This window comes from Bos taurus, chromosome 22 (assembly GCF_002263795.3).
Source record: "Bos taurus isolate L1 Dominette 01449 registration number 42190680 breed Hereford chromosome 22, ARS-UCD2.0, whole genome shotgun sequence".
Taxonomy (NCBI): domain Eukaryota; kingdom Metazoa; phylum Chordata; class Mammalia; order Artiodactyla; family Bovidae; genus Bos; species Bos taurus.
In genome coordinates, this window is record NC_037349.1 from 54,043,717 (window position 1) to 54,064,947 (window position 21,231).

Here is a 21,231-nt window from a genome sequence, read left to right on the forward strand (position 1 = left end):
TGCTTGAATTTTTTATCTGGCCTCTTATCAACTTCTATTTATTAAGGAGGCCAAGAACCCTAATTGGTAATGAGATGACCCTTGGAAGCTGGAAAAAGTAATACCTAATACAATAAATGGGCTTCCCAGGTGGCTCAGTGGTAAAGAATCCACCTGCCAATGCAGGAGATGCAGATTGGACCCCTGGGTTGGGAAGATTCCCTGGAGGAGGAAATGGCAACCCCACTCCAGTGTTCTTGCCTGGAAAATTCCATGGACAGAGGAGCCTGGTGGGCTACAGTTTATGGGGTTGCAAAGAGTCAGACATGACTTGGCGACTGAGCATGCACAGACATAGAGTAGAATGAGATGATGTTCTCAGGAATATCTAGCTGTCTAGGCTCCTTTAGACTCTATTGTGGCAGAGAGGTGAATAAACATAGCCCCAGAGCAAGACAATGAGTGCACACTGTTGTTGGTCCCAATTGAATATAAACTAATCTGTGTGGAACACAATACATTTGCCACACTCCTTACCAGCGGCTATGTGATCTGCTCAAATAAAGATACCGTATCGGGTTTGGCAGTTGCAATGGGGTTATTGCTTAGAAATTTTGTGGTAGACTATTGTCATCAGACTATATTATAGTCAGTCTGGCTTTCGCAGAGGCCAGGCCACTGAATTAAATGGAGGTAGGTGGGGGATGACCTTCAAGTCTCTGTGGGTGGCCTATTCTCTGTCATCCTTCTGAAATGTGATATCATTTGTGACTTCCTGACCTGGCAGGAGAGGCTATAAGTGTTCACTTAGTCTTTGCTACAAAACATAGCTCTTATTCCTCTTTCTCTACTGATCAAGGAACGAATGAGAAGATTTATTTTCAAGTAAGCCCACTGCAATTAAACAACTGGAAGCTGGAGAATGACTACTGGATAGGTCCATGGACCCAGTGGACCCACTGTGAGATGAACCTGGGCTGCAGCTTCATTTACTAGCTGACCCTACAAGCCTCAGTCTCATAGGTGGAACATGGTGGCTGTTTGGTGCCCAAAGACCTAGGCATTCTCTTTCCCCGTTGTGTCACCTGAGCTATGTTAATTCACCCCTCTGCCACAACTGAGTCTAAAGACACCTAGACCAGTGAGATATTCCTGAGACTACCATACTGTTCTACTCTATGGGCATGCGTGCTCAGTCACTACTCATGTCCGACTCTTTGCAACCCCATAAACTATAGCCCAGCAGGCTCCTCTGTCCATGGGATTTTCCAGGCAAGAATACTGAAGTGGGTTGCCATTTCTCCTCCAGGGAATCTTCCTGACCCAGGGATTCAACCTGCGTCTCTGGCGTCTCCTGCATTGGCAGGTGGATTCTTTACTACTGAGCCACCTAGGAGGTCCTGTTCTACTCTATAGATGACATTATATGAATTGAATCAGATGTGCAAAAGTAATGGAAGTACATTGGATTCCCAACCACTACAAAGAATGGGTCACACAAAGACTCAGGGGTGCAGAGGTTCTGGGACATAGGGAGACATTCTGTTCAAAGTAATAGATAAAATTTTGTCTTTGGGCCATGTGACCTGTAAGATCCCATGCTGCCAGAGGTGTCTGAGGTAGAAAAGATGCTATGCAGAGCCTCTGTGTGTCCCCAAAAGAGATGCACAGCACAGGGACTTCCCTGGTGGTCAAGCGGTTAAGAATTTGCCTTCTGGACTTCCCTGGTGGAACAGTGGATAAGAATGTGCCTTCTGGACTTCCCTGATGGGGCAGTGGGTAAGAAAGTGCCTGCCAGTGCAGGGGACATTGGGACATGGATTTGATCCTCGGTCCAAGAAAATCCACATGCTGCAGAGCAGCTAAGCCCATGCGCCACAACTACTGAAGCTAAAGCTTGTGCTCTGAAGCGAGAGAAGCCATTACCATGAGAAACCTACGCACCGCAAACAGAGTAGCCTTCACGCAGCAACAAAGACCCAGGGCAACCAAAAATAACAGAAAGAAAAAAAGAAAAGAAGCTTGAAAAGAATGCACCTTATAACGCAGGAGACTTGGGTTCCATCCCTGGTCGGGGAACTAATACTCCCCATGCCAGGGGGCAACCAAGCCTGGGCACCGCAGCTACAGAGCCCATGTGCCAGCAAGCTGTGTGTAAGATCCCACACACGGCGACCAAGATCTGACACAGCCAAAAACAAATACATATTAAAACAAAACCAAATGGGCCTTCCTGGTGGCTCAATGGTAAAGAATCCCCCTGCTAGTGCAGGAGACACTGGTTCGATCCCTGATCTGGGAAGATCCCACCTGCCGAGGAGCAACTAAGCCCGTATGACACAAATTTTGAGCCTGTGCTCTAGAGCCCAGAAGCCACAACCACTGAGCCCGAGCACCACAACTAGCGAGTAGCCCCTGGTCTCCACAGCTACAGAAAAGCCTGCACAGCAAAGAAGACCCAGCAGAGCCAAAAATAAATAAATACGTACATAAAACTACTCTAAAAACCCAAAACATACAAAAAAGAGATGCACAGCACAAACCCATGGGGTTTGGGAATAAGGTCATCCAGCTGCAGGAATGATCTACATGCCACTCAGAAAGAAGCACCAAGCATATTACTGTACCTAAGTAGAAACTGACCAGATGACCATCTGGCAGGACTGGCCATCGTGAGGCATACAACATCAGACCCACTAGTTCATTAAGCAGGCAGACTGAAGAGCAATCCTTCACATGATGGGAGAGGGACACGCAGGATCAGATATAAATTGGGCCAGAAGGGACAACTAAGCTGCCTGACCAGGTGGCACGGACCTTCAAGCCACACGTCACTGCTGCATGGGTGTCTCTCCTTTGGCTCACCCCGCTGGCCCTGTGTGGGGTCCCCATGGCCAGCTGACAGAGGAGAAGGCCTGAGTTTGGCTGCTGGGTGATTAACTCAGGGTGTGGGTACCAAATGCAGGGGACTGCTATAGCTCTGACACACACAGACAGGAAGGAAAAGACAGGAGAGTAAGGGAATGTCCCTGATGGGTGGGGCTTTGGGGCAAAGGGCACCCGGTCATCCATCCACCCTGAGTGGAAAGAGAGGGGCTTGAGGCAAGAGTATACACAGATGCATGAGCGGTGATAAAAGACTTAGCAAGTTTTGCAAACAAGTGCATCTGTAGCATTTTCCTAAATTCCACGAGTGATATTTTGTGCTATTTGTTTTTCTCTTTCTGACTCACTTCCCTCTGTGTGGCAGCCTCAGTTCCATCCACATTCCTGCAAGCAGCACTCTTTTGTTCCCTTTTATGGCTGAGTAATATTCCATTGTGCATATGTACCATAGCTTCTTTATCCATCCCTCTGTTGATGGACATTTAGGTTGCTTCTCACAGATGCAGAGAACAAACATGGATACCGAGGAAGGAAGAGGGCGTGGGATGAACTGGGAGGTTGGGACTGACATATATATACTACTATGTATAAAATAGATAACTGGTGAGAACCTACTCTATAGCACAGGGAACTCCATGCTCTGCGGTGACCTAAATGGGAAGGAAATCTAAAAAAGAGGAGATATATGTATATATATGGCTGATTCATTTTGCTGTACAGTGGAAACCAACATAGAATTGTAAAGCAGCTGCACTCCAATAAAAACTAATTTTTTAAAAAAAAGGCTTAGCCAGTTGATCGGAGGCCTGGGAGGGGCAAGACTGGAAGATCAAGAACAAAAAGGCCTGGGGAAGAGGCCTACAGTGGACCAACGGGTGAAGGATTTCTGTGCCATTTGTTAGGGCCCATTGTGAAGATCTGCTCCAGAAGAGGCACTAAACGCCTAAGCGAACAGGATGACTTAGCCGTTAGATGAGCTGCCAACCACTGAGTGTGTGCACTGTGGGCTTGTGAATGAAGTAGTCATGTGGCAGAGATGGGATCAGTGGGCACCCTCTTACCAAAGCTCATCTAGTCCTCATCCCCGCTAGTGTGCTGCCTGCCACCAGCAGACAGCCCTGAGACCCCCACCCTGAAAAGCCCCATCACACTTCCATCTATTCCCTCCCTTGTACAACAAGTGCTGTACTTAGTGGGCTCCTTGTCATCGGGCATTATCAGCTAATAATTGTCCTCACTGTCCAGAGATTGTACACTCATCGGTAATTACAGAGTGCGAGCTATTTTCTGCAGAGGCCTGTTCAGTGCAGCTCACTTTATGAAAGGACAGGAAATTGTCTGCCCTCCAGGGGTGGAGAAGTGTCTGGGAAAACACCAACATGGTGGAATTAGGGGTCCTTTCATTCTACCAATAAATAAATTCTACCAAAAAATAAAATGTATTTATTTGATCTATTATTATTATTTGGCTGCACTGGGTCTTCACTGGTGCGCTCGGGCTTTCTCTAGTTGTGGTGAGCGGGAGCTACCACGTCGCGGTTGCACAGGCTTCTCACTGCTGTGGCTTCTTTTGTTGCAGAGCACGGGCTCTAGGTGAGCAGGTTTTAGTAGTTGCGGTGCAGGAAGGCGGACCCCTTCCAGGGCCCGAAACTGGGTTCTTGTCTAACACTCGGAAATGAATTGTCCGAGGAGACACATGTGCTGACAAACCAAGAGATTTTATTGGGAAAGGGCGCCCGGGTGGAGAGCAGTAGGGTAAGGGAACCCAGGAGAACTGCTCTGTCGCGTGGCTCGCAGTCCTGGGTTGTATGGTGATGGGATTAGTTTCCGGGTGGTCTTTGGCCAGTCATTCTAATTCAGAGTCTTTCCTGGTGGTGCGCGCATTGCTCAGCCAAGATGGGTGCTAGCCAGAGGGATTCTGGGAAGTGGACGGACAAGTGGTGTTTCCTTTTGACCTTTCCCGAACTCTTCCGGTTGGTGATGGCTTATTAGTTCCGTATTCCTTATCAGGATCTCCTGCCATAAAACAACTCATGCAAATGGTTACTATGGTGCCTGGCCAGGGTGGGCAGTTTCAATCAGGGTGCTTCCCCTAACAGTTGTGGTGCGTGCCCCGTGGCATGTGGGCTCTTACTGGATCAGGGATGGAACCTGTGTCTCCTGCATTGCAAGGCAGGTCCGTATCCGCCGAACAACCAGTGAAGTCTTGAAGCGGTACCTTTTGAGGAGTGTTTGTGATATGACTTAATTTCCCAAAACGCACCTAGCAGGGCCCCAAATGGTTCTACATCCCACTGCAGAGCGAAATTCCTATATCCTGATTGTCATCTTCCTGGCAGGCAGAGAAGAGCTAATTGCAGTGAGAGCCCCAGTAACTGGTGCCTGGTACACTCCCAGCTGTATTACCCCAGACCTTGGGATAACTCAATGGAAGACAGAATTTCCCTATGTTACTGGGAGGACATGAAGCTTCAAGATGCAACTCTCAGGGTCTTCAGCTGTCACCAGATTCTGCCTCATCCCCCACCTGCAGAGCCACTGGCCAGAGCCTGGCTTTGCCAGCAGCGTCCTCTGCCCACCTCCGGTTTGGATGTAAAAACCTATCTGTAGTTTCATCATTTCTGTCTCACATTTAGAAGCCTAGGATTTGAGGCTTGCTTCTTTTCCTTTCAGGAGGTGAATCTTCATTTGAAGCCCATCTGGAAAATGGACCAAATGAAGCTGCTCAGAACTTAACCTCTGCTTCCCCAGTCCCATAGATTTCGAGCTCTGTTTAAAAGAGGTGGTGCATGTCCCTGGGCCTGGTGAGAACACTGGCCTTGGGACTTCCATGATGAAAGGCAGGAGCTTGGATGCAACACAGGTCACTCCAGCCCCATACCTGGGCAGCTAACCCCTCCTGGGGGTGGCTCTGAGCCAGCTGCCCAGGGCTGGGCACATGGAGGGATGCGTGGCCAGGGTCTGTCCCCACCAGGCTTGCATCAGCACGTCTTGCCATCACAGTACGAGGGAGGAGGAACTGATGCCAGCACATAGGAGGGAAGACACTGGGACTCTAAGCCCCCTGTGCTCCACTCCAACCTCATGCACCCATTTAACAGATGGTGCTCACTTGAGCCCCATGTCTTGAGCCCCATGTCACCCAACTAAGGCTGAAGGGCAGGAAAATGGGAAGAATACTAAACACGATCTGAAAACAAACACTTGGCAGCCTGAATCTCTGGGGTGGGAGGTCCAGTCTCCTGATGGCCCCCAATCCAGCCCTTCACACAGAGCTATACTTCCTAGGTCTTCAGAAAGCGGTGGGTGGTGGAATGTCAGAATGAAAGAGGCCTGGAATCCTTGTGGTCAGGACTCCTATTCCCACAGGCTTCATATTAAGGCCCGTTGTCCGTCTCTTTCTTTCTAGATTCCCCAGCCCCTAGGGGTAGCTTAGCCCTCCACCCTAAGAGAAACCGAGACAGGAGTGAGTCAGGACATTCCTCCCTTGCCGACTCACCCAGGCTGCCTGGGATCAGAATCAGCCAACACCCATTGCAAACTCACTGGTTACACCGGCCAGCTTCGCACTGATACCCACCCAGCTGTGCCTCTAAGGGTGGTGCGTGGCTTGCTGTTTCTTGGAGGCCCACACCCTCTCTGCAGCTTTACCCTCTACTTTAACCCTCCTACAGAAGCACAGAAACACGTGATCCTGGCCCCTGGGAGGCATCTCCAGTTTCTTAGGAGTCAGGTAAGTCAAGGCTGGTTTGTACTCTGCATATTTCTGGGTACCGCTGTTTACAGTGAGAAACAGACAAGCCTGCTGTTACTGCCAGGAATGAAACCACAGTAACAGTGTAACAAAATCCCTGTGTGTTTACTTGGCAGGGGGCAGGAATCTGTTGTATCAGAAATCCTGACATAGGGGGAATACTGCAACTTACACAGAAATCTTGCTCAGAGCTTCCTAGCAGACAAGGGGAAGAGTGATTGATACTGCTCTTATTATCAAACAAAAAAAAAGTACACCATACCTGCTCAGGGACTCAGACTTTTGGCAAATTTTTCTAACCCAGAGAGGACCTCGGAAAAATAAGCAAGGAGGGAAAGAAAGGAAAGCAAACTTACTCCCAGCCTTGATGCCTTGACTACTAAATGCTAATTAATTATCACCCAGAGAGAGCATGGAATAAGCAGGGGCAGAAGCATTGGTGGAAAGTGTTACAAAATTTACCAAGTTATCTTCCTGGTGCAGTTTCAAAATCTACTGTGAAGCCTGCAAAAATGCACATTTGTGATCCCAATCCTAGACCCATAGAATTGGAATATCTGAAGGGAGGGGCCCAGGAACCTCCATTTCCTTTGTATTCCCCCATGTGACTCTTAAAAGCACACTGAAATTGGATAACTGATTTGGAGTTCCTTATACTTGGAAAGGGGCTTCCCAAGTGACTCAGTGGTAAAGAATATGCCTGCCAATGCAGGAGACATGGGTTCAATCCCTAGGTTGGGAAGATCCTCTGGAGAAGGAAATGGCAACCCACTCCAGTATTCTTGCCTGAGAAATCCCATGGACAGAGGAACCTAGTGGGCTACAGTCCATGGGGTGGTAAAAGTTGGACACGACTTAGCAACTAAACAACAACAACAAATACTGGGAAAGTGCATTAAAATTTGGACCAAAGAGTAATTCCTCTTCCCCCACAAGCATAGCTTTGAGCAACAAAAGATGGCCCCACTCCCAGGACCACACCAGCTGAGATGTTTGTCAGCCAAGCTTGCACACTTGAGCTCACCACTCCCAGCCCTGCCCTGCTGGCTGAGAAGTAAATGCCAAGAGGGATTAAACATGAAAGGATTTTATCAGAGGAAATGCTTGTGTGACAGGAAATAAGAGAGGGATCAGAAGAGGCTTCAGAGTGAGCCTGACCCCAAGTAGGGTTATCGGAGGTAGCAAATACACAGCTACAATGCCCAGTGTGAATTTCAGGTAAACAAATAAATTTTTTAGTATCAGCAAGTCTCATGCAGGACTGGGGACATGCTTATATAAGAATCGTTTGTTGTTTATCTGAAATTCACATTCACCTGAATGTCCTATAGCTTTTTGGCAGGGGGTGGGGTGGCGGGGTGGTCGGTGTCCTATAGTTTATCCAGCAGCCCTAACTCTGAGGAAAGGAGAAAGGTAGGTTTACTGGCAGCATCCTAAATTGCTGGGCTGTCTAAGGAGGTTCTGCAAAGCCACCAGGGAATCCTTGAGCCAAAGTTATGGGACATCTGAGGCATCTCCCAAAATAGTATTCCTTCTGCACTATTGACAGGTCATGGGAAGTGCCATGGCCTCAACACAAATGAGGGGTGGAATAAGAATCCAAAATCCAGGATCTGGGGCCCTGGGTTGGTTAAGTTCCCTGCAGTGAGAGGTCTTCAAAGCACAGGCTCAGGGCCGCCACATCCCAGTACAAAGTCCAGTGTGGCTGAGAGGTCAGCTGCAGCTGCCACCGGACACATGTCTTCCAGACCCAGCTCAACTGCCTTGAAATGAGGTCAAGAAAAACATCTCTGCCCCAGTTCCTCCACCCTCCCTCCCTGCCTCACCCCACAGGTACACTGGAAAGAAAAATGGGTGATGTGGCTAAGTACTTCTTCATCCTCAGATCAAAGGGTGGGTGTGTGCTGAGTGGACCAGGCTTCATTCAGGCTCAGATCTTCTCTGGGGACTGGGACACGCTGCCTCAGCCCCACAGAGACTACCTCCACCCAGCACACCTGGCAGATTTGAACACCCCTTTTCCACAAAGGTGAAATCACGGGTCTGAGAGCACCTCAGGTCCATCTCTGGGAAAGCAGAACCGAGATGCCTGGAGAAGAAGAGGGGAGAAGGGCGGGAAGAACCACAAGTGTTGCAGGTCTGGGGAAGGGTGGGTGCAGCAACTGGTGGCAGAGAGTCCTCTGCCCCTCCTCTGGGGCAGAATGACACAGGGGAGTTCATCAGCCAGGGAGCTGATGGAGGGCAGCACTCTCCAAGCACCCCTGCAAGGTGGGGAGCAGCTCTACAGCACCACCGTGCTTGTAAATCACATCCCTAGGTTCTCTGATATTTCTCCCTCTAAAAGGCAATTCCGGACTTCCCTGAGGGTCCAGGGGATAACATTCCATGCTTCCAATACAGGGGGCCTGGTTCGACCCCTGGTTGGGCAGCTAGATCCTACATGCCACAACTAAGAGTTTGCATGATGCAACTAAAGATCCCGTGTGCAACATAGACCTGGTGCAGCCAAATAAAAATATATTAAAATTAAATACAGATATAAATAGTAAAATGTTTTAAAATAAATATATTTTTTAAACTATCAACAAAAGGCACTTCTCCTTCAATTAAGTTTGGAGGTACTCAGTGAGTTGCTCTCAACAAATAAGATGTGGCAGAAATGATGGTGTGTGATGGTATGTAAGACTGGGACATAAAAGATGTTGTGGCTTCCTCCTTGCTTTCCCTCTTGACCTGCTTGCTCTGGGTGAAGCCCGCTGCTGTGTCAGGGTATACACCAGCAGCCCTGTGCAAAGCCAAGTAGTAAGGAAGCCCTCCAGCCCTTATGCAAAGCCCAGTGGTATGCGAGCCCTCCAGCCCCGCTTGAGCAGTCAGATGACTGCAGCCCCAGCCAAAAGCTGGAGTACAACCTCACCAGAGACTCTGAGTCAGAGCCACCCACAGAAAGCGGCTGCCAGATTCCTGACCCACAGAAATGCTGAGATAATAAAGGTCTGTTGTTTCTCTCTTTTAAAGCAACATTACTTTATCTGGCTGCCTCGGGTCTTAGTTGTGGCACGTAGGATCTTCAATCTTCACTGTGGCACGTGGGATCTAATTCTAGTTCCCTGACCAGGGGCTGAATCTGGGCCCCCTGCACTGGGAGTGGGGAATCTTAGCCACTGGACCACTAGGGAAGTCCCATGTTTGTTGTTCTAAGCCACGAAGTTTTGGGGTGATTTATTATGAAGCATTAGGTAACAAATATAAGGACTGCAGCTGCAAGTTCAAATGGCCACTCTGCGTCCTTGGACAGATTCCCACACCCCAGAGAGAACACCGATCTGGAGTCAGAGGTGGCCAGCCAGGGTGCCCTAAGGGCAGGCAAGGGGCCTTCCCAGCCTTAGGGAAAGGAACACAATCACATTTCCTTCCAAACACCTTCTATCTTACACCAGCCACAGGCTTTCAGACTTAAAAGTCAACCTGTTGTCAGCTTTGTTCTCTGGCAAGGGTCCTGGTCCCGCAGGCTGGCTTGGGAAAGCCCTTAGAGCACAAGTGAAGACATTCAAGGTCGTGCAGATCTCCTCCAATCTCTTCACCAGCTCTGTACATCCCTCCCCTAGCTTCTGCATGCCCTGTTCCTGGGGGCTGGCCCCTGGCTCTAAGAAGATGACACTGTGGCCACCTCGTCCTTACAGAGAGCTGGGAGCTCCCTCTGGCTCCCTGGCAGCCTGTGACCAAGAACTCCCTAGTGGGAGGACAGACACCAGCTCCTTTGCCTCGAGGTGAGGACAAGCCCAGGGCTCCCTGATGTCTAGGATCAGGCCGAGACTGCGCTCCCCCTGAACTCTCCCCCTTGGGTGGAGGGATGGTGATGTTGGGGAGGTGGCTCCTTCCCATCCCTCTCCTGCTTTCCCCACTGCCTGACCAGGTTCTCCTGAGAACACTCCCTTCAGAAACTGCTGGCATCAGGTCCTTGACCAGGTTCTGGAAGACTCTGTCCTGAGACTGTGAAAACACAGGACCTTCCAAGAGTCATGCAAGAGTTACCATCATTAGACACATACTTAGGAGTTGGGCTCTGCCCTCCATCTTCAGAGCCAGAGGTCAAGAGGAGTATTTGGGGTGCCAAATCACATCTGGAGAAATTGGGCATTCGAAAGACTAAGAGACTGGCCCAAGGTTCACAGCAAAGAAAAGTACTAGGACTCAGGTCTGTTCCTCTAAAGCCATGCTCCTGGTTGGACCTCGCTGCCTGCCCTACCTGGGCTGCTTAGAGTGTTTCTACATGTTTGTCTTTTTAACCCACAAACCCAGACCCACTTATCCGATTCCCACTAAGACCACACGCGCTCCAAAGAATACGCACTCCTCAGGGCTCGCTCGCGAATGGCAGCGCCAGGATTCCAAACCAGATTCCAAACCAGGGTTCCACACAGAGTGCAGGCAAGGCTGTAGTCAAGCCCGGTGTTACGATGTGGCTGGCTGTGACCATGGGTGGTTGAACACTATGCCCCAAAGGCCCTGGCAAGGCAGAGAACCACGCTTTCAAAGGAAGCCACAAGTCCCAGTTTCAGACACCCAAAGGAAAGTCTCTCCATTCGGGGCACTGGAGGTGACTTGAGGGGACGAGCTGAGACTTCTCAATGTCACCCTGCCTTCCCCAGAGCATCTTGGTCCACCCTATTCTCATCCTCATGACCTCTCTCCCAGTGACCCTGAACACAGAGCTGCTCCACCCCTCTGGGCCTTGGCTTGGGCTGGTCCCCTTACCTACAGCGCCCTCGTCATGCAGGCTTCACTCTGTAAACAATCTTAAACCATCTATTGTTGCGTGCTAGTGTGGCACAGCGGTGAAGCGCTTGGGATCAGGTTCTGAGAGCCTCTGATCTGGGCTCTGCTCCAGGTTCGGCTCTGCTGTGGAACAAACACGTGAATGGGAGTGAGTTACCTTCTCTACAGCTCTCGTCATTAAGTTCTGGGTAGATGGCCTATAGACGGGGCCCTTGAGAGGCAGAGTGGACTCCTAAAGTTTAACTTTAGTTGCTATGGCCTGACTCACTGTACCTCACCTAGAGTGGCAGAAGGTGCTTTGGGAGACAGAGGGACTACACAGTGTTGGCATTAATCACTCAGACTGCCTCCAGTTGACAGCCTCTTCACGGACAGTGTGGGGTTCAAACCCCAGTCCCTCCCTTCCAGGTGAGGAACTTTGGGAAAAGCTCTGATTTACTTTTCAGGGCTGCTGGAAGGACAGATAAGTGTTTTGGACAGTACAAAACAATTGTCACACAAATGGGAGATATTGGTGCCAAAAAGGGGCTTCCTGGAGATTAAACAGGGGCAAAAGTATGGCTTTCTAATGGTGACATCTCACTCATATGCAGGACAGAGGAAGAGCTGCCTTTAGAAGCAGATGACCTACAAGTTCTGGGGGATCCAGCTTTGACAGTCTCACATAAAGCCATTCTGGGCCCAGCAAAGGAGCCATCACCCCTAAAGACAAAGAACCCTGTAGAAGTTGGGCATTCAGAATGGAGAGTTCTCAATAAAATAAAGCTTTCGTTTGGACTTCTCTGGTCATCCAGTGGTTAAGATCTACATTTCCACTGCACGGGGCAAGGGTTTGCTTCCTAGTTGGGGAACTAAGATCTCACATGCTGCAGGCTGCAGGAAAAATAAAAATAAAGCTTTCATTCAAGAAAAGCTGAGTGTGGAACTAAGCCAGACACTTACATGTTTTGTAGAGGCTCATTTACACTTATGACAACTTTGCAAAGAAGATGCCATTGTGCCCACTTTATAGGTGAGGAAAGTAAAGCTCAGAGGTGTGGCTACCTGCCCAAAGGTTCACAGTCCATTACCGGAGGTGCCAGGATTGCAACCCAGAGGAGCTGGTTCCAAAGTGGAAATAACTGTCACCCATTGCATGTCACAGTCTTCCTCTCTAACATTATCTTATTTGACCTTAATGTCAGCATCTGAGATAAATGTCCCTGGCCCAGGTCCAGCTCATGGTGGTGCATCCATGGAGCCAACTGGTGGTCATGTCTCTAGTTCTCAGATGTGTAATGTACTGAGTGGATACACTTGGGAGTAAAAACCACGCCTCAGGTTCCTGGACTGTGGGGTGGGAGCCAGGATAGTGGAAAAGGGGAAGGTTCAAAGCTGCCCCCAGCCATGTCACATCCTTAGGAGAATGGTGGAGACTAGTGCTTTCTCAGTGTCCTAAAAGATACAAGGATTGCAGCCCCCTATCTAAGCCACAGGGTACTAGAAGATGGCAGTGAATTGTCTCAAACTTAACCATGCAACTAAGCCCAAGTGCTGCAACTGCTGAGCCTGTGCGCCACAACTCCTGAAGCCTGGGCATCCTAGAACCTGTGCCCTGCAACAAGATAGGTCACTGCAGTGAGAAGCCTGCACACCGCCACAGAGATTAGCTCCCGCTCACTGCAACTAGAGAAAGCCCGCGGGCAGCAATGAAGACCCACACAACCAAAAATAAAGAAACAAATGTTTAAAAACATATAGAGCGAAAAAAAAAAAAAAAAAAAGCCAGATGGTAGCCCCAACAGCTGTTACCAAATGCAGTATCCTTGCTAGAGCAGATTAACAAGACATAGTATGCAGCTACTGGTCTGGCAAATGCATTTTATATTGGATAGTTCAGATGGGAAAGAATCTGTCTACAATGTAGGAGACCTGGGTTCGATCCCTGGGTCAGGAAGATCCCTTGGAGAAGAAAATGGAAATCCACTCCAGTATTCTTGCCTGGAGAATCCCATGAAGAGAGGAGCCTGGCGGGCTACAGTCCATGGGATCACAAAGAGTCAGACATGGCTGGGACTAACACAAGAAGAACCATCCTTCTCAGAAGAGGGGATCAGAGAAAATTCACTTTCTCTGGGGATGAACAGCAGTACACACTGATGAGCCTGCCAAGGGCTAGGTCACCTCTCCTGTCCTCTGTCATCACATAACATCCAAAGGGATCTGTCTCACCTGTGCCCCAGAGCACTGCAGGTCCGCTGCATTTTGAGATCATGTCATCAGAATAGAGGATCGAGAGGTGACAGGTATGTGAGAGATGTTAGTAAGACACACACACTCAAGAAGGTGAGGGATAAATCCTAGGCGGACTCAGGTACCTACCAGACAGAGCAAGCGTTTACGGGTGTGGGGACACACCAGAACATGCCCTTTGACATAAAGAACACACTGGAAAATTAATGAAGAGGGTGCCTGAGAGGACGGGGTAACATCCTGCAAGAGGCAGTGTATACTCTGGTGCCCTAAGTCAGTGGGCATTGCATGGGGCTATGTCTCCATTAGAGGGGTTACACAGTCTGGAAACCAAGAGCGGGGAGCAGAGTGGTTCCAGTCACTGTCACTTCTGGGAACCCAGATGGAAAGTTCATGTCGCCAGGAAAGTTTAGAAATTCTAGTAACCAGAGGAGAAACACTTGCACTGGTGAGAGCAAGGATTCCACCAGACCCCAGGCTGTCCAGTCACTTTGGGCTCCTCATGCCAAGACACTGGCAGGGAAGGACAGGAGTCCCTCCCTGACTGGGTAATAGACTCTGGTCATCAGGAGACAGTCTAGCTGCTGATCCACAGTAGGGGCAAGAAAGAAGAGGTTTGGCACCTAAGTGGTTCACTGGGACAGCTCTCAGTTCTCTCGTCCCCAGTTTCAACAGGAAATGAAGAAATGCATGGACCAAGAAGGGCCTGGTAATAAGCAGTACAGACCTCTCAAGGATGAGGGTCTCACTCACCACCACCCCCATCCAAGCCACCTAACCAGTGGGGGTGCCAGCTCAGGGCACAGGGGCACAAGGAGGTGGTGCAGGAAGGGGTGAGGATGTCAGTTATACCCTTGAGACCAGCTGCAGGGAGGAGGGAGCTGAATTCTAGACCTCCAAGCTTCCCCCGCAAGAGTGCCCAAGAAAAGAGGCTCAGTGGGGACTGGAGGAGCTGCTTCCCAAAACTTATCATATAAAACTGGTGAATCTGGGCTTCCCTGTTCAGCGGTAAAGAATCCACCTGCTAATGCAAGAGACATGGGTTTGAGGATCCCACATGCTGTGGGCCAACTAAGCCCATGTGTTACAACTACTGAGCCTGTGCACCACAGCTGCGGCAGTCTGCATGCCTAGAACCCCTGCTCCACAACAAGAGAAGCCCTCGCACTGCAACTAGAGAGAAGCCTGCATAGCATCAAGGACCACGCACAGCCATTTGTAGATAAAATTATTAAAACACACATACACACACAAAGGATCGCATGTGAATCAGTTCCAATGAGGTCGATGAACCTAGAGTCTATTGTACCAAGTGAAGTAAGTCAGAAAGACAAAAATCGTATATTAACGCATATATGTGGAACCTAGAAAGATGGTATCAATGATCCTACATTCAGGGCAGCAAAGGAGACACAGACATAAAGAACAGACTTTCAGACCCAGTGGGAGGAGAGGGTGGGGTGATTTGAGAGAATAGCATTGAAACATATACATTGCTGCTGCTGCTTAGTCACTTCAGTCGTGTCCAACCCTTTGTGACCCCATGGACCATGGCCTGCCAGGCCCCTCTGTCCATGGGATTCTCCAGGCAAGAATACTGGAGTGGGTTGCCATTTCCTTCCCCAATGATAAAGTAAGAAGTGAGTGAAGTGAAGTCGCTCAGTTGTGTCTGACTCTTTGCGACCCCATGGACTGCAGCCCACCAGGCTCCTCCATCCATGGGATTTTCCAGGCAAGAGGACTGGAGTGGGGTGCCATTGCCTTCTCCAACATATCCATTACCACATGTAAAACAGATAGCCAGTGGGAGTTTTATGTATGACACAGGGAACCCGATGCCAGTGCTCTGTGACAATCTGAGGGATGGGGTGGGGAGGAAGGCAGGGTTGAGGGAGGGGTCAGGAGGGAGGGGTCACATGTATGCCTATGGCTCATTCACAGATGTGGCCGTTGACACAAATTTTAATTTATGGCAAAAACCATCACAATGTTGTAAAGTAATTATCCTTCAGTTAATAAATAATTAAAAACCAAACAAAACCAGTGAATCTGAGTAGTGTGAGGGATGGTGGACATTGAATGAACCGCTCAGATATCTCCTTCCTCCAGGAACGGAGACTTGCTCCCCCGCCTGCTGGTGGCTCACGCTGAGTCTCTCTGGGACCCACCTTCTGCTGCAGTGACGCCCTTATCCAAGGCTGAGATGTGTCCAGAAGGGCTGCCTGCATCTAGAGCCTGGTCACGATGACCAAGCAGCCTCGTGTCCATACAGGTCCACTTGGAACCAGAGCTCTGCACCAGCTGGACCAAAAGGTGAAAGCTAGTTGCACAGTCGTGTCCAACTCTTTGCAGTCTCATGGACTGTAGCCTGCCCAGCTCCTCTGTCCATGGAATTCTCCAGGCAAGAGTTCTGGAGTGAGTTGCCATTTCCTTCTCCATTTCCTTAACTGCACTGAGGCCTTTGTCAAGACTGAATCACGTTCAACCTCGCCCTCCGGTCAAGCCTGCTGTCTTCATCCCCTAGAGGTCTTGACCCTAAGAGCTCTCTCTTGTGAGCCTGGATTTTGTAGATAAAACGATGCCAATCTGTTTCCCCTGAGGGGCTAACTTGAGACAGGGATCCTCATTCAGCCAGGCTCTGCTGAAGGCTTCCGAGTATGAATCTCACCCCAAGCTCAGGGTAGCAGGAAGTAGGATTTTATTTTTCTACAACTTAACCCAATTTCCACATAAGTCCCATTCTGCTGAGTTCTGGATGCTTCCCCGCTGTGAGGTCCAAGTTCAGGGTCTCACACTGTGCCCAGATCCTTTCTGGACGACCCTCCGGAAGTTCCATCTCCAACACCCACCTCAACTCTGTCCTTTCCAGCCTCCTCTCCGATCCCACCTCCAAACCTTTCTCCCAGATCCAAATGTTTTCCCCCAAAAGTTGTGAATAGAGGTGGGGCAAATGCAGCTCATGGAATTAGCCTACGTTCTAAATTCTTAAACATAAATAATTACAAATTAAGAAATCCCACATAAAAATCCATTTTTTTTCCTGCTTCTAAGGAAAAAAATCAGATGATCTATCCTTCAATTCCCCTGGCAACAGCTTGCTGAGGCAAGGAGCTGCTGCCCCTTTTGGTAGACCAGATGGCTGGGGTCCTTCCTACGGTCTAGATGGCCTCCAGCCTGCTTCTCTCGGCCATTTTTCCCACCTGGTATCAAAGCTTAGCCCTTGCTGCTCTGGGGCTTCCTTAAGGACTCAGGATTGCAGTTTTGTGAATTAGGCCTGATTTTCACTTCTGTTGCTCAGGCAGTGGTGGGGGAAGGAGTTGGTGGTGGTGAGAGAGAAATGCCAAGAAAGTTCCTTGAGGTGGCTTGTGAAAGCTGGCATAGTTCAAAAGTAGAAAGAAGAGAGGGCATCCCAGCAGGTGAACCCACCTGAGCAGAGGCTGTCTGCAACCCCCCAGGACAGATGAGGGGGCCTGTCTGATGAAAGCATGGGGTGGAGTTTATGGAGCAGCGGGGGAAAGGCTGGGTGGGAAAATGGGCCAGACGACAGGCAGCAGCCTTGACCCACCCAGATGCCAAGCTTGTGGGCAGCTGGAGGCAAGAAAAACCCATACTTCTCCAAGTGTCCTGCATTTCTGAACAACACAAAAGGGAAGCAAGTGGGTTCACCCCAAACTGCCCTCTGCACCCAGGCCTGCAGCAACCTGAAAGGAATCCGGCTCTCCCAACAAGTCTGGCTAATGTTTAGTTCAAGGCTCTGTGTCAGGCCCAAGGAGGAGGGGGTACAAGGAAAGACGAAGAGCAGAGGTTGGAAAACATACATGCATGTTCTTGGACATTTCCTCACATCGATGGTGAATTCTAACTCCCCTTTCCTTGTGTTTGGGTCCCTTTAGTTACAAGGTTCTAATCAGTAAAATGGGCTTCCTAGGTACCACTAGTGACAAAGAATCCCCCTGCCAACGCAGGAGATTTAAGAGACACAGGTTTGATCCCTGGGTTGGGAAGATCCGCTGGAGAAGGGAATGGCAACCCACTCCAGTATTCTTGCCTGGAGAATCCCATGGACAGAGGAGCCTGGCGGGCTACATGGGATCACAAACAGTCTGACACGACTGAAGTGACTTAGCACACACAATCAGTCAAGTACTGATGTGGATGACTGATGTGTGACTTCTGAGGCCAGGTCATAAAAGGAATACAGCTTCCTCCTTCCTCTCTCTCTATCCCTGCCACCTGGCTGTAAGGAGGCCCAGGCCATACAGAAAGAGGCCACCCATGAGCCAACAGTCCCGCCAAAAGCCAGTATCAACAGCCAGCGTGTGAGTGAGGGTCCTTCAGACAATTCCTCTCCTGCCCTAGCCTCTCACTGCCCCAGCTGTCACCATAAAGTTAAGCAAAATAGAGGCAGTTTTGCTGTTTTAGCTTCCAAGTATCAGAATGGTTTGCTGTGCGGTAATAGGTTAAGTGGCCCGAATACACAGACCCTGTCCCAGGATGATAGACAAAGCCACTTCTGGATAACTCACAGCTGAGCACAGTGTCTGGAACATCCTAAGTGCTCCTTAGCTGCCAGGGCTGGTGGAGGGTTCTGGACAGGACAGAGGAAGCCTCTTGCCTATCAGAGCACTCCTTATCTCTTAGTATCCATCTCATTCCCCACCTGCACTCCTGCAAGGACCAGCAATTCCTTTCACCTACTCAGAGCTTCAACAACCCTGGAGTAAATGACTCAGACTTCAGCAGCCCCTCACCGATGAACACTTCCCGCTTGTCCTCCTGCTAACATTGGGGCTGGGTCTCCACCCGCCTTCCCTGTGAGATGGTGCCTTAGCAGGAACCGACTTCCCAGATGAACAGCTACTAATACTTCCTGTGTTTTTTAAGTTATAAAGGCAAGACAGCTACATTACAGAAAATGTTAGAAAAGCAAGAAAAAAATCACTCGCAACTTCAACGTCCTGCCCTGCCAGCTCATTCTTCTCATCTTTGTGTTTTTCCCCCAAACCTACACCTTAAAAAAAAAAAGAAAGAAAGAAAGAAACCTGCTAAGAGTCATGTTTTCCATTTAATTTTGAATGTCGCAGCACATGCTTTTGTCATAATTATCTTTTTCCTAATGAACACAAAGCAGCATTGAGTAATTGAACCACATTTTCTGTAATTGTTACTCCGCTGTCTGGCATTTAGGTGGTTTCCAGCTTTCCTCTGCTGTAAACTTCTTCCTGCCTAGAGATCTGCCCACAAGCAGAACTGCTTTCTCAGGACAAAGTCCTGGGAGAGAAATAACTGGGACGGAAGGTATGGGTATTTTATGGTTCTGGATATGCATCCTTTGTCAACTGATCACAGTGACTTTAAAAAATTTGAAATTGTGGGAGAAGCGGAGTAAGAGGGAGAAGTATGTCTGCGGAAGTCCCCGAGGCAGCCTCCGCGGAGGAGCAGAAGGAAATGGAAGATAAAGTGACTAATCCAGAGAAAGCTAAGGAAGCAAAATTAAAAGCAAGGTATCCTCATCTGGGACAAAAGCCTGGAGGTTCCGATTTTTTAAGGAAACGATTGCAGAAAGGGCAAAAATATTTTGATTCTTGGGATTACAACATGGCTAAAGCAAAAATGAAGAACAAGCAACTTCCTACTGCAACCCTGGATAAGACAGAGGTCACTGGTGACCACATTCCCACTCCACAGGACCTTCCTCAACGGAAACCATCTCTTGTTGCTAGCAAACTGGCTGGCTGATTAAAAAGAGCTGAACTGCATGAATCTTCTAATTCCCATTATTTCTCAATATGTTACTCCTCTGCTTTTTATTTCCTTTTACTCCCTATGTCATTTGAGAGTGATGGCTTTGCAGGTAGCGGTAGTGTGTGCTGCTATTTTAAGGGAATATACATGTGTAGAGTTTTTGATTAGTTTAACAGTGCACTGATGAAAAGAACATGTTAGAGCAACATAAAGTAATCTACTTGAAAATAATTGTATATATTACCTAACTCCTAGTGTAGGGCTGGATCCAACAAGTAACTAACAAGTTTTGCAGTTTTAATGTTGGCTTTCTTTAATTCATCTTAATTATAGCTTTGTATGTTACTCTTATTTAATATAACCTCTACTGTTGGTTTCTTCTGGATTTTCCTTTTGGGTTTTGTAAACAGAAGTTTAAGACCACAAGTTAGAAGAGAGGTCACATATTTCAAACACAAATAAATGGGGCTCCAAAAGATTTGTATCCTGTGCTTGAACGTGAATGGCCTTAAATCTGTTTCGGCTTTAACAATAGAATTTTACCTGGGCAATATTTGCCCATTCTGGTGTAACTTACGTGACTCTATTGCTTAACAGCTGCTGTTGAAGCTAGTATTCTTATTCAGTTCTATAGTGTTCAGAATACCTTTTGTCATTGAAGATGTGAATGAAGTGTGCATGTGCATCGACTGTTGAATTCACTTTTGTGCCATTTTTGTAAATACAATAGTTTTGCACAACCTCAAAAAAAAATTTGAAATTGTGATTGTAATAGCTGCTATTGTTGTTATTATGAACATATTAGTTGACTGATGTAGAAAATATGGAGGGAAGTAAATCAAAACCACCCATATTTTACCCAGCTAAGGACAATCATTCGGAGAAGGCAATGGCAAGCCACTCCAGTACTCTTGCCTAGAAAATCCCATGGATGGAGGAGCCTGGTAGGCTGCAGTCCATGGGGTCGCTACGAGTCAGATGTGACTAGCGGCTTCACTTTCACTTTTCACTTTCACACAGTGGAGAAGGAAATGGCAACCCACTCCAGTGTTCTTGCCTGGAGAATCCCAGGGACGGCAGAGCCTGGTGGGCTGTCGTCTATGGGGTCACACAGAGTCGGACACGACTGAAGTGACTTAGCAAGGACAATCATTATCAGTAACATATTGGTATATTCCTTTCCTGTATTTATTTTTCTTTATGTAACCTTATGGGTTTTTTTGGTTTGTTTCAGTGCATGTGTGAATTAACATAATTCTGATGATACTCTAAATAAATTGGAGATGACAGTTTTCCTTGAGCATTACAACTAAGCATTTTCCAGTTTATTGCTCACTCTTCATAAGTTATCAAGTTTAAGAAATGCATCATTTCCCACAAGGTAGATGGATCCTCATTTACTTGCCCATTATCCTATTTGGGGACACTTTAACTGGTATCAAATTTTTGCTTTTAAAAACATTTTTCTTGAATAAATTTGCAAATTATGATCTAAAAAGCAATTTGTAAGTTAGGAAAATTGAAAATTATGGATACTCATGATAGAAGACTTGACTAATTGGTCTTAATTGTGGAACAGATTAATTTAAAAATGCTTTTCTAGACTCATGATTGGAATTTAAATAACCAAGGGTGTTTTGGAGTTTTCTTTCATTTTTAACTTAAAAAAATTTTTATTTTTATTTATTTGTCTGTGCTGGTTCTTAGTTGCAACACACAAGACCTTTAGTAGTGGCATGCATGACCTAGTTCCCCAACCAGGAATTGAACCCAGGCCCCATGCATTGGGAGTTTGGAGTCTTAGCCAGTGGACCTCCAGGGAAGTTCTTGTTTTGTTCCATCCATTGGAACCTCAGACA

At 48.1% G+C, this 21,231-nt stretch overlaps 1 protein-coding gene and 1 long non-coding RNA gene across 2 annotated transcripts; both read left to right on the forward strand.

Annotated features, from left to right (window-relative positions):
• Positions 1-5,660: 5,660 nt before the first annotated feature.
• LOC104975592 (uncharacterized) lies at positions 5,661-12,172 on the forward strand. The gene is made up of 2 exons (XR_814652.4): positions 5,661-6,598; positions 11,989-12,172. It is a non-coding gene; the product is annotated as an uncharacterized lncRNA (long non-coding RNA).
• Positions 12,173-19,004: 6,832 nt separating this feature from the next.
• LOC104975593 (cAMP-regulated phosphoprotein 19-like) lies at positions 19,005-19,386 on the forward strand. The gene has a single exon (XM_059880126.1). The coding sequence runs from the start codon at positions 19,028-19,030 to the stop codon at positions 19,364-19,366; it is 339 nt and encodes a 112-aa protein (XP_059736109.1). The 5' UTR covers positions 19,005-19,027; the 3' UTR covers positions 19,367-19,386.
• Positions 19,387-21,231: the final 1,845 nt, after the last annotated feature.

Bases quoted from the DNA above. Each gene is read 5' to 3' on its own strand.
- LOC104975593 (XM_059880126.1), top strand. From the start codon at position 19,028: ATGTCTGCGGAAGTCCCCGAGGCAGCCTCCGCGGAGGAGCAGAAGGAA.